Below are 12,709 nucleotides of genomic sequence, written 5' to 3'. Positions count from 1 at the left end.
TCTTCTTTGACTTGGTTTGTTCCTGAATATTTCCAGGTGGATCTTAACAAGGAATTACAAGGCTCTTTCCAAAGGCACCCGGGGCAGCTCCTCCGGCTTCCTGAACATTGTGATGGAGCTGAAGAAGTGCTGCAACCACAGTTTCCTCATTAAACAGCCCGAGGACGGAGACGCTGAGACGACGCAGGAACACCTGCAGGTACGTCTCTTTGTGCACCGGCTTCAGCTCCGAGCGCCACCCCGGGATAACGCCGCTCTGCAGAGGAAACGAGCTGCAGATTAACATAGAAGAAAAACACAGCTGTTCTCACACACACACTGCTCTGTGCTACTTTGATATTTTTATATATATATATATATATATATATATATATATCTTTTAGGGTCTTGTGAGAGGTGGTGGGAAGCTGGTTCTGCTGGACAAGCTGCTGACCAGACTCCGAGAAAGAGGCAACAGAGTCCTCATCTTCTCCCAGATGGTCCGGATGTTGGACATTCTGGCCGAGTACCTCGCTAAAAAGCGATACCCTTTCCAGGTAAAACCTGCACAGCTTTTTGTGTTTCACTCATGGTTTTCATACTTGAAACAGTTTGTCATGGGAGGCCTCTGTTTTTTTTTTGGTATTCTGTCTGGTGCTGGGCTCTGCAGGTTTGTGGGATGAAGCTGATAGTTTCTTGCTTAATAAAGTCAGTCAGATTTTAATTTGGTTCAAAAGTGGTTCTCTTCAAACAAACTTATACTTAATAAGGTAAAAAACAAAACCCCAACATACTATATGTTATTTAATCATTGAAATGTGCCAATAATTGACAATCACCTTCATTGACACCACACTACAAAATCTCATCAACACGTTCTAATCCTTCACAATCTAATGTCACCATATTGCAGACCCCTACCACCGCACTAAATCTTTAGGTTACTTGCAACCCCGGTTCTCTGAGTAGCATGAGTGAGTGTCTCAGATTGGGAACGCCTACAGCGTGACGTCATCAGAAGCTCCTGTTGCATTCTGCCAGCCATTATTTCCTGGAATCAAGTGCGCCAGTGTCCAGGGGGCGGAATCCCTCTTCCCTATAATAGGGCTTGACACTGCTGTTGGTCATTCTAAAAATGCACACCTCTTCTCGCTACGAATGAGCAAGGACACAGCATATGTAACTGCTTCTGGTCCTCTGAGGAGAATGGTGGGGGATTAAATGACACGAGGTCAATCTGGGAACATGACCTCAGCAACTTAGGCATAGGTTGTAAGGTCACGCTTAGGTACCCCGAGTAGAACTTCATACATGTCTCATGTACTGACAGAGCATGAATCTCCCCCCCACGTTTAGCTGAAGCCAGAGACAACAGTGAAGATGTCTTCATGGTCACCATTTTCAAGTCCGCCTGTTCCAGTGGTTCAAAAGGTGGACCAGAAAGGGCGTCAAGCATTAGCGTCATTAGAGCATTAACATGATTTGTAAAATTTTGGTGGTCTCTAAAATATTGCTAAAATGCTGTTTGTTCCTATGCATTTCCTTTCTGTTTTTTGTTTGGTTTCAGTTTTGTCATGATCATGTGTAAAATTAGGCTATTTTTTTAATCTATTTTTATTTGTGCATGAGGGTGAATCTTCACTTTTTCGCTGTAATAAAGTTGCCGGCCTGCATGCAATTCTTGTCCTCACCATTGAAGTGTGGGGGCGCTAGTCTTAAACGTCACTTTAAATCAGACAGCCGCTCAATTGCAAATAGGGAAACCTCGTAAATTTTTACGAGGTTTACGGATTTACGAATAAAAATAAGCTGGGGGACTCTGAGGAGCAGCAACAGGAAGCTGATCCTAGTCTGTGGTGGCTTTTGTCTGAGGGAAATGTCCATAAACTGTATTATTAATATTCAGCACTGTGTTGGGATGGTGCTGAGGACTGGAGTTCTGGTAGTCCGGACCTTCTTGTGGAAATACAAACCGTCTCGTTGTTTTTTTGCTTTCATCCAAAAATTAGGCTACCAACAGCACATGGGAATTTATTTTTCTTTATACTGAATCCTCATGTCAGTATGAGGGGCTCCACAATTGTTGAAAGCGACTGTCCTGTCTGTATTCATGTTATGTGTTTTGAATGTTGTATTTGTCGTTTTGTCATTTTGCTCATCTTTTTTTTTATTTTAATTATTCATTAATTATTGTTTCAAGATTCTTGCTGTAGGACCCCCTCGCAAACGAGATGTTACATCTCAAGGGGTTATCCTGTTAATAAATTAATAAACAAATGATCAACAGATCGAAAGGGTCTGGTGCACAAAAACTTCCTCGTGTTTGTTGTGAATGCATTTCCTTTTTAATACTTTTTGGAAATCATTTGTGAAGTGATTTAATATCTGAAAGGTGCCATAGAAATCAACTTTGATGGGTCAAAAAGCCTTTGTTTGATGCTACGTATTTAATTAGACATTGAGTTAAATGAAAATCTGTTGCTAGACGCAGGCCCCTATGTAATTGGTGGGTGTTTTTATTCCGTGTTTACTGTGAGAGGCCTTTGGAGATGGGCGCACCGGACAGATTAGGCTCGGATGAGGATCCGATGTCAGTGTTGTTGCTCACACACTCTGCCAGGAGGAGAGTTCATGTGTTTATTTATATCGACAAGTTATTTTCTCCAGAGGACCAGCTGGAGTGCTGCAAGTCACTGGACTGGGCTGGTTTTTGCTGACTTGATTCTTTGCTTGGACGCGGTGATCAGTCTGAGCGTATAGACTGCATGTAGTGACATGGAGCAGGGTGATGCCAAGGTTATCTGCCAGGGAAAGCTTCAAAGGGTGAACCTGTTTCCTGTGTTTGTCTCCCGTTCAGCGGCTGGACGGATCCATAAAGGGAGAAATCCGAAAGCAAGCACTCGACCACTTTAATGCAGAAGGTTCCGAGGTATGTTCACTACTGACTCATCAGCTTAAACAAGTGAAGGTTATATATAAATAGATATATATATTATTATTTTCTGTTGTTAAAGTAACAGGATTAGCTCATCCATGTCACACAATTGCTTGAATTTTGGCTTCCACTTGAACCAATTTGAGTGAGTTCTCTTGACACCAGTACCATGTTGACAATGTTTCTTGACCTATTTTGTGTATTTTGTAGGACTTCTGCTTCCTGTTATCTACAAGAGCTGGAGGTTTAGGTATCAACTTGGCCTCAGCCGACACTGTAGTTATCTTCGACTCTGACTGGAATCCTCAAAACGACCTGCAAGCTCAGGCAAGAGCTCACAGGATCGGCCAAAAGAAGCAGGTAATCTATAACTCAGACTCCTAGTTTTAGGTCAAAACAATTCATGCTGTTTGAGCGGCACCGTTGTATTAAGATCCTTCCACGCTTTTCCCTCCACAGGTAAACATCTATCGGCTCGTCACTAAGGGAACCGTGGAGGAGGAAATCATTGAGAGGGCGAAGAAGAAGATGGTTTTAGACCATCTTGTCATCCAGAGGATGGACACCACCGGTCGCACCGTTCTAGACAGCAACTCAAGCACTACAAAGTAAAGATTCCATGTCTCCTTCAAGAATTTCTCTAAAGAGCTCAAAGCCGAGGATGCAAACTGAATGCAAGCTTTATTTATTTTCTTTCTCCAACAGTTCAAACCCTTTTAATAAGGAAGAACTGACTGCAATTCTCAAGTTTGGTGCTGAGGAGCTTTTCAAAGAGCCAGAGGGAGAAGAGTCTGAGCCACAGGTATCATCATGCGTCAATAGTTATGGATTCATTGAAAAGTCTTGGTTGTGTGAGTGCTGAAGGCTTCTTTGCCAAAAAACTACGAAAAAAATGTCTGAAATCAGAATTTCTTTGTTTGAGTAGGAGATGGATATCGATGAGATCTTGAGGCTGGCCGAAACAAGAGAAAGCGATCAAGGTTCAAGTGCAACGGACGAGCTTCTGTCACAGTTTAAGGTATTGCTGCTTCACGTTCAGACATCGACACGATGCACAGGCTTCTCTCTTTGTCCTAAGTGTCTCCGTCCGGTTGCTGCAGGTGGCCAACTTCTCCAGTATGGAAGAGAGCACTCCAGACTTTGAGGAGAAGCCGGTGCGAGAGTGGGACGACATCATTCCCGAGGAGCAGCGGCGCAAAATTGAGGAGGAGGAGAAGCAGCGAGAGATGGAGGACATCTTTATGCTGCCCCGAAGCAGGAGCTCCAACAAACGGGTGAGAAAGGTTTATTCGTGGGATCAATCTTCTTTGTGCATTTTTCAACATTTATTGTCACCTCATGGATTCTCTTAACAGACGCACACACACACATACACACAAAGCGGAGGTTTTTGTCACCAACCGTTTAATTCAATCAGGTTTTTTTTAATGCATTCTGGAATCTAAACAATGATCGCCGGATTAAAGTCTGGTCATGTCATGTGCTCACACCGTACATCAGCAACAGTTACAGCAAAACATGCAGGAAAAATAACTATATATAAGAATTAAAGTGATAATAAAATCAATAGAACTGAATAAGAGGTAAATAGAGGAGTTACACCTGCAGTGCAGCATAAAGTGACTGGTTGCTTCACCGACGGGCAGCAGCAAACAGGAAGTCTTCAGCCCAGTTGTTACCAGCTTTTCTTTCAGATGACGGCGATTTGTTAAAGCCAGGCGCCTTTGTCTTTCAGGCTCGGGCCAACGACAGTGACAGTGACGTTGGCTCCAAGCTGAAGCATCGCTCTTCAGGCTCCGATAGTGAGACTGACGACAGTGATGATGACAAAAAGCCAAAACGGAGAGGACGACCAAGAGCTCGCAAAAACAACGTGGAAGGTTTCACTGATGCAGAGATCCGCAGGTAAAGTGTCCTAAAAAAAAACCTAAAACATTTCTTTTTCTTTTTTTGTGTAATTAAGTTGCATTTCTAAACATTCTATTTAATTGTAAATGTCCATAATGCCCTCCTCAGGTTTATTAAAGCGTACAAGAAATTCGGCTCTCCACTTGAAAGGTAAATAAAATGTTGATGCCAACGAACAATCAATAAACAATTATTTGATGACTAAAGTAGGAGCAATCAGGATGTCTTTGCTTCGTGCTCAACAAATTGTGCGTCTCTCATTCAGGTTGGAAGCAATTGCTCGAGACTCCGAGCTTGTGGACAAATCGATCGCGGACCTGAAGAGACTGGGTGAACTGATCCACAGCAGCTGTGTCACAGCAGTGCAGGAGCACGAAGAACACCTGAAAGAAAACCCAGTTGAAGGTGCGTCGTAATTTTTGGTCCCGCAAGCAGGTGAAGTCGGCGTCCTGCAGGCACACAAACGATGCAATGTGTTATTGTTTCAGCCAAAGGTCCCGGGAAACGGCGAGGAATCAACATCAAGATCTCAGGAGTCCAGGTCAATGCAAAGTCCATCATCCAGCATGAGGAAGAGTTCGAGCCACTGCACAAAGCAGTGCCCGCCAACCCAGCTGAGAGGAACAAGTAAGATGTGACTGCAAATAGAATGCGGCAGCAAGTTTTTGGTTTGGCTTCTGAAATGAGACGTGCCGAAGGAAGGTCTTTCTGTTTTTTGACGGCACTCTGTGTTGTGCAGCTTCAAGCTGACGTGCAGGGTGAAGGTGGCTCACTTCGATGTGGACTGGGATCTACAGGACGACGTCCAGCTGCTGCTCGGCACCTACGAGCACGGCTTTGGCAACTGGGATCTGATCAAGACTGATTCTGACCTTAAACTGGCTGACAAGGCAAATATCTTTCTCTTTATTTGAAACACTAAATCATTAGCTGTTTAGTGACAAATGTGTGAAGCATTTTTTGGCTGCTTATCAAAAAGATGACTCCAGCCTTCCTTTCACACCCCTGCCTGCAGATTCTCCCAGATGACCCAAGCAAGAAGCCTCAAGCCAAACAACTGCAGGCGAGAACGGAGTATCTCCTCAAGCTGCTCAAAAAGGAACAGGACAGTTCAGATCTGTCTAAAACCGGAGAGGAGGTACGATGCTGCTCATCACGGAGCGTTTCATCCACATTGACGTTCGCGTTTGCATGCTGCGCAATCCTCGTGTAGCTCATCCAAACCTCCTTCCCCAAAGGTCAAAGTGAAGAAGAGGAAGCCGCGAGTCAAAAAGGAGAAGGTCCTTAAAGATGAGCAGGGCAACGACATCTCCTCCCCGCGCCTCTCCGACAACCCGTCAGAGGAGGGCGAGGTCAAGGTCAGCCACAGCCTGAGCACTCCCGAGTCACCTGCCAGAATATCTAAAGGCCATCAAAGATGCACTTGGCATCTTTTCCTACTTATTCCTTCACTAAGTCCGAACATTTTCTGCACAATTACAACAAAATATATAAACTAAAGAGTTTAGCGAAACAATGTGATGGTTAAAAAGGCGCTAACCTATCAACCAAAAGGAGAAAGAATCCAAAAGTTCACATGATGACCGTTTTCAAGGTTTCTCAGATGCAGTTTAAGTCATCTGCATGTCTGTGCAGAACAAACGATCGAACAGGTTGAATGAATCGCTGTCGATACTCGATTTGGGCAATGTGGAGTTTTTCATCACTAAAAAGCAGAAAACAAAGTTTCTTCAGCTGTAACTTTTGGAAATTTGAAGGCTTGCAAGTACAAAAGCACCATGACTGGAAAGAAATGCATAATGCGGCTGTAATGCACTTTTGATTGGGATCCTGGCAGCGTCACAATGCTTGTTCTTCCCGTCGTCGTTCTTGCTGCTCTTTTGTTTCACCTGCTTTGTATTTCCTCCTGTTTGAGCAGGAAGACGGAGCAGAAAAGTCCCCGGTCAAGAAGAGACAAAAGAAGAAAGACAACAAAGAGAACAAAGAAAAACAGGGGACTCCTAAAAAAGAGAAAGACGGGGACAAAGAGAAGAAGGGCGCCAAGTCCAAAAAAGAAAAGGTAGTTTTTATGAACTTTCTAAAAGGTTCTGACCTTTTTCCCGTCCTTCCCCATCCTGTGATTAATCTATGAAGAATCTGTTGAAGCTGTAAATGGTCGATACGTTTTGCTCATCTTGATATCTGCTCATTGTGTGTCTCAGACAAAAGCAGCCAAAGGGAAAAAGCCTCAAGGTCCCGTCCACATCACGGCCGGGGCCGACCCGGTTCCCATCGAAGTAAAAGAGGACGATGAACTCGACCAGGAAACCTTCAGTATTGTGAGTTTCTTTTATTTCTCCTGCCAGATAGAAATCAGAGGAGTTCAGACATTGTTTCCCCGGTTTCCAAAAAGAGGGACGTCCCTTTAAACGCCACTCCATGTGTGCAGTGCAAGGAACGCATGAGGCCGGTGAAAAAGGCCCTGAAGCAGCTGGACAAGCCGGACGAGGGTCTGACGGACCAGGAGCAGCTCCAGCACACGCGCACATGCCTGCTGAAGATCGGAGACCGAATCACAGAGTGCCTTAAATGTTACAGTGACCCTGAACACGTCAAAATATGGCGAAGGTAAGATGGACTATCACCAGCCCGACGGTGAAGGTGACACTCGCCTCGTCCGTCCGTCTCTCCTAATGATCAACTTCTGCTCTTTTGTTTTTTGTTTTTTTTTGGCAGAAACCTCTGGATTTTCGTGTCCAAGTTTACCGAGTTCGGTGCCAGGAAGCTTCACAAGCTTTACAAAATGGCACAGAAGAAGCGATCACACGAGGAAGAGGTCAGCCAACACAGCACGTTCGACACTGAATAATGTACCCGCCTTATCTGAACCACACTGACTGCATTGTGTGACCTTCGCAGAAGGAACAAAAGAAGAAGGATGACTCTTCAGGGAGAGGCAAATCCTTCAGGGCAGAGGCCTCCGGTTCCAGTCGAGACTCCACCGGTACTCAGCCATCTTCCAAATCGTCTCACTCCAACCAGCCGGGACCCCACGGGCACCACAGAGAGCCATATAACATGGCTAACAAGCGGCACTTTGGCAATGACGGTATGTGTGGCATAGATTTATTTTAAGAGCAAATTTTCGAGTCCATGAACGGCTTCTTTTGTTCAAAGTTTACATATTGACACCACTAATCAACCAGATACTTACAGAAGATGACCCCTTTCCGTCCTCTTGTTTTTCAGATCGAAGCGACTGGCAGAGGGACCGTAAATACTACCCAAGTAACAGCAACTCGTCTTGGCAGGGAGACCGGCACCACTCGTACGACCCTCATCGCTATAAGGATCACTACTCCGACCGACGTCCACACGGAGACATGTATCGCAGCTCGGGCGGTTACCGCAACAACAGCTCCCCTCGGAAACGGCCGTACGAGCCGTACGGCAACGACCGGGACCACAGGGGCCACCGGCCGTACTATGACAGGTGAGGTGAAGGAATAAGAAGTTCCTCTGAAGGAGTTTGGTCTTTAGGTCATAAAACATGCTGGCACAATGGAAGAAGCTCTGTCCTGTGGTGTCAAGACAAACCCATATACCAGCTTAGTTTTTTATTTCATAGTAAAACTATACGCAGTAAAAAAAAAAAAAAAAACTCTACAGCCTCAACTTGATAGATAATCTCCAGAGGTCTCACTCTGCAGGAAATATGTCTGACTGGATCCGTAGAGCTCCGGATGTTTCTTGGCCTCCACCATCAGTCCTTCCTTATCCACCGGAGAGCGGAGAGTCACATGGTTCAAACTACAATCTGTGTCCTCTTAATAGATGGAATGGAATCCAATGAGACTCAACAAAGAGCCAGTGCTGTTAGTTTTTGGTGCTTTGCCTCTTTAAAATCATCGCGGTACGTTGGAGCAGTTTTAGGTGCAAACTAGGCTGGCCCAGTCTGCTGAGCTGTTTAATCTGGGCGGTACCACAATATCACCATGCGGGGAAATATGACACGGCCAGTTTGTGAAGGGTTTAATCCAGAGCAGTAAACAAAACAAAGAAAGAACTCAAACCAGTCATTTTGGTCCCCGTCACAAGGAACTGTGATTTTGCTCGACGGTTCATGTCGAGGTTGTAGATTTCAGTGAAAAGAAACTTCACAGCAAAATATATTGAGGTATTTATAATAGTGTAGCTGCCATGTTAGCGTTAGCATACAGCAGACATAACGCCAACACTGTCTGACGGTGATTATTAACATCAAATTGATTTGTTGCTCCTTATTTGAGTACTATTTAAAATCTTTTTACTTCTGTCACTGTTATGAGTTTATCTATCGGGGGAGAAAACAACAAGTTTTGGTTGTAAGGTGATAAAACATGCTTGATTCCTTTAGTTGAACAAACGCCACTTTATTCTGTGTCTCAGGCATCCGGACAACAAAAGAAGACGTCCAGACGACTTCCGTCCGAGCTATCACCAGGGACGGGACGGCCCCCCCCAGGACTTCAGGAGGATGCCGGACCACAGGCCGACAGGCCCACCGGGCTCGGAGCACTACAGCAGGCCCTTCCACCCCGACAAGCCCCCGCCGCTGATGGACCCCCGCTCCCCGCAGGCTCAGAAGTCTCCCCAGGACTCGCGCTCTCCGAAAGAGCGCCCCGCGGAGCCCATCGCCATGGCAGACCCAAACTGGAACAGCAGGAAAACATAGAAAGCTGTGGCGTGCAAGAAACTGATCCCAGTGTTTTGTCCAGAGTCGAGGCCTCATGCTGCCGCCGATGGACAAATGTGGACGCACCAATTATAAGCTCACAGTTGAAAAGGGAATCAACGTGCACCCCATTTACCAGCAAACAGTTCCGCTCTTCTCCTCCAGTGACTGTGGCTGTGAACATTTAGCATCCTTCTGGAAGAAGGAAGAAAAAAAAAACAAACAAACAAACATTCATGTTTATTTAAAGGAAGTGGCTCATCGGCTTCTCATGGTCAAACCGAGTGGAACACATTCTGATGCTTAGTCCCGTGGACTATGATACAAGGAAAGTTTAGGATACATGAACTGATGAGTGATCTCAATCCTAAAAGTGCCTGATGGTTTTTTTTTTTGTTTTTTTTTTGGAGGGGCGTATTTGAAATGGGAACTTTATGGGATCATTCCCCGGAGAACCATGACACGGACATTACCTTCTGTGTTTAGCTTTAAGTCTTGATGGAAAAGCGTAACGTGTGTTCTCATCCGCACCTTCTGAAATGTCCCAACGTGTCACCGGAAGGAATCGTGGGACTTGAAAATGTGGAGGAGCCAATTCTCCTGAAACACGCCAGTATGTCTCATGTTCGCTCTCTGTACTCGTGTCGCTGTATAGTTCACTGCAATCCTCTTGCTCTGTTCACTTCAACCACTTTCCTCTCGGCAGGCCCAATGAAATGAACGCTTTGTACGCAGTATTTATTGAAACGGCTCGTTGGAAGGGTCACAACACTATGAAATGGAACAATCGCGGGTGTTTTTGCTGCTCAGTGTTACCATGGTTGAGATTGGTACTTCTGCGTAGTTTCTTCGGCCGTCGTCCAGCCCGTCCTGAGTATTCAGGTTTGTCTGAACGGACAAACCAAGCGACGGTTTGATTCTTCATCGATGGCCTGGCAGTATTTAGGACTCTGGGGAGTTCGCCATGAAGTCTCTGTCAGTATGTTTATCACCTTTGGTCGCTCGTCTCGTGCCAAATCTCCTACTCTGATCATCTTAGGTTGTTTTGTTTCCTTCCTTTTCTTTTCAATGTTTCTCCGTTTGTGCCTTATTTATGTGTATTACCATGCTGTTTATTGGTTCACCAACAGTCCTGAGGGCACGCACAACGAAGATGGAGTCCCATTGTAGGAAACGTGATGCAACTGGCTGACTTTAGCGGCGTCCCATGGAGGGACCACATGTTCTGCCTGTGTGTGTGTTGTTCTGTGATTTTTTTTTTCTGGAGCATCAACGGGGAAAAAAAACGCGTTGACGACGTCATCGTAAAGAAAACCGTGGGGCGTTCTGTCTGGTGCGCTTCAGCTGGCGGCCATCTTTTTTTCTTCCACACTAAGCAAAGTACAATTCCTGTATCATATGTTCTTTAAGGAAAGTCTAAATAATTTATATTTGTCACGAAAAACCACTCTTCATGAGAAATGTGCTGTACATATGTTTGGACATATGTAATAAACTTTGTTACGCAAGGCTGGCTTGATTGAGTGTCTTCAGTGTGTCCTCACTCCGACACAGCTGATTGGAATTATGGGCTCGTTATCAGGCTTTCTGCAGAGCTCGCTAAGTTCAGGTGTGTTGGAGCAGTGGAACAGGGGAACATGCAGGACTGCAGGACCAGGACCAGGACCAGGACCAGGACTGCCCACCACAAGCTCAGTGGACACTCCCGTCTGTTTGGAGGCTCCAATGACCAGGTAAGGTTGATCAACTGTTAGACGTGGTCTTGGTCTCGCGAAATATCGATTCTAATAGAACAAGGAGATTTGTTGATCAAACAATTTCCGTGAAGTTTTGCTCCTTGTTGGAGCACGTTTGTTTTTTGTGTTGCTAACTTTCTTTCAATAGTTGAGAGAAGTTCACCTGTAAAGGTTAAAGTGCATTTTAGGTTCATCCCGGAAGCTTTTTGTGGTTATCAAGAGCGTGGACCCGCAGATAAGATGACTAATCTTCAAAACTTAGAGAATTTATTATAAAGTTTGTATATATTTACCCAAACTGCAGTTTATGTAGCATTTCTAAAATTTGAAAAGTACATCTTGGAACTAGTACTTTACTATCATGGCTGTTCCAGCTATCATTTGAACTGTTTTTGCCTTTTTTGGTGCGTTGAACCATATATTGCCGCTTTCAACCATTACTTTTACTTTGTGGCATGTTGCAATGTGATGCATATTTTAGCAGCCTAACTATTGAACCAGCCATTAGATGAGAAGCCTGACATGATGCCACATGATTTTGTCTCTTGTTAAGTAGGTAAGTGGTCATTCGTGGTTGAAAGCCACATTTAACCAAACAAATTGTTGTCCTGGTGTAACTTTAGCCTGAAAACCAGTTGATTGCATCAAATTCAACTCAAACGTTTTGGTGTGTAGTTGGTAATTAGTGTGTCTGTGTGTAATCAAACCACAGACAATGAAATCCCTTTTAAACCCCAACAAACCCCACCCCATTCCTCCATATTTTACATCCATTTTGAAAGTGAGGCTCCAAACCAGTAATAATGGGAAATGTTCACATTTTCTGCCTACCTTCTGAATTATAGGCCGGTGGGACTGCAAAATCTTTGATTTCTCTCGCACTTTATTAGTTGTGAAACGACAGCTGGATTCTTGTATTTCAGGGATTGAGATCTCCACTAATACTCAGATTGTTGCATTTCAATTTAAGAATTTGTTCTGATGTTTTTATTATTTTTACCCTGTATATGTATGTAGTTGTGAGGCGCTTTCCATGAAGATAACTTTGCCCTCGTTCTTTTCCTTCCTGTGGAAATGATAATGAATGTGGTCTTGGGTAAAAAATGTTCAATTCAATCTTTAGCCACTATATTTTGACCGTGACATGATTTTGTGAAATTGGAGCAATCAATATCATATATATATATATATATATACTGTATATGCTTGTGTAATTTTATGAATGAGTGGTTTGACATGTAGGAAATATAAACATCCACAAAACAATATCAATGCTGAATTTATCAATCTAGTTTGACTATTGCATTTATATTAGTTTTATACACATTTCCTCGAATGTCAGGGCAGAAATATAGAGAATGGATTATATTGGTAATTTATATTGGTATTCCACTTGTATTTGGGAAAAAAAACGTAGGTGATAAAATCTGGCCTTTGTTCAGTTTTACAAAACTATCA

The 12,709-nt window shown here is 44.1% G+C and overlaps 1 protein-coding gene across 2 annotated transcripts in view; it reads left to right on the top strand.

Annotated features, from left to right (window-relative positions):
- The window catches only part of chd2 (chromodomain helicase DNA binding protein 2), a 29,961-nt gene extending 18,938 nt beyond the window's left edge, over positions 1–11,023 (top strand). For both annotated transcript variants that reach the window (XM_080475536.1, XM_080475535.1), the window contains exons 21-42: positions 37–199; positions 384–536; positions 2,837–2,908; positions 3,125–3,274; positions 3,374–3,522; positions 3,620–3,716; positions 3,840–3,932; positions 4,015–4,188; positions 4,650–4,819; positions 4,931–4,972; positions 5,088–5,227; positions 5,311–5,449; positions 5,562–5,712; positions 5,838–5,960; positions 6,061–6,180; positions 6,741–6,881; positions 7,024–7,140; positions 7,251–7,429; positions 7,538–7,637; positions 7,721–7,910; positions 8,051–8,294; positions 9,230–11,023. In XM_080475536.1, the coding sequence (XP_080331662.1) occupies positions 37–199; positions 384–536; positions 2,837–2,908; positions 3,125–3,274; positions 3,374–3,522; positions 3,620–3,716; positions 3,840–3,932; positions 4,015–4,188; positions 4,650–4,819; positions 4,931–4,972; positions 5,088–5,227; positions 5,311–5,449; positions 5,562–5,712; positions 5,838–5,960; positions 6,061–6,180; positions 6,741–6,881; positions 7,024–7,140; positions 7,251–7,429; positions 7,538–7,637; positions 7,721–7,910; positions 8,051–8,294; positions 9,230–9,515 (3,193 nt within the window). In that variant the 3' untranslated portion in view covers positions 9,516–11,023. The remainder of the gene's footprint in view (positions 1–36; positions 200–383; positions 537–2,836; positions 2,909–3,124; positions 3,275–3,373; positions 3,523–3,619; positions 3,717–3,839; positions 3,933–4,014; positions 4,189–4,649; positions 4,820–4,930; positions 4,973–5,087; positions 5,228–5,310; positions 5,450–5,561; positions 5,713–5,837; positions 5,961–6,060; positions 6,181–6,740; positions 6,882–7,023; positions 7,141–7,250; positions 7,430–7,537; positions 7,638–7,720; positions 7,911–8,050; positions 8,295–9,229) is intronic.
- The last annotated feature ends 1,686 nt before the right edge of the window (positions 11,024–12,709 follow it).

Source organism: Lipophrys pholis (genome assembly GCF_963383615.2).
Source record: "Lipophrys pholis genome assembly, chromosome: 11".
NCBI lineage: Eukaryota > Metazoa > Chordata > Actinopteri > Blenniiformes > Blenniidae > Lipophrys > Lipophrys pholis.
The sequence above is the reverse complement of the archived record's forward strand: the minus strand, read 5'-3'. Positions and strand labels throughout refer to the sequence as shown.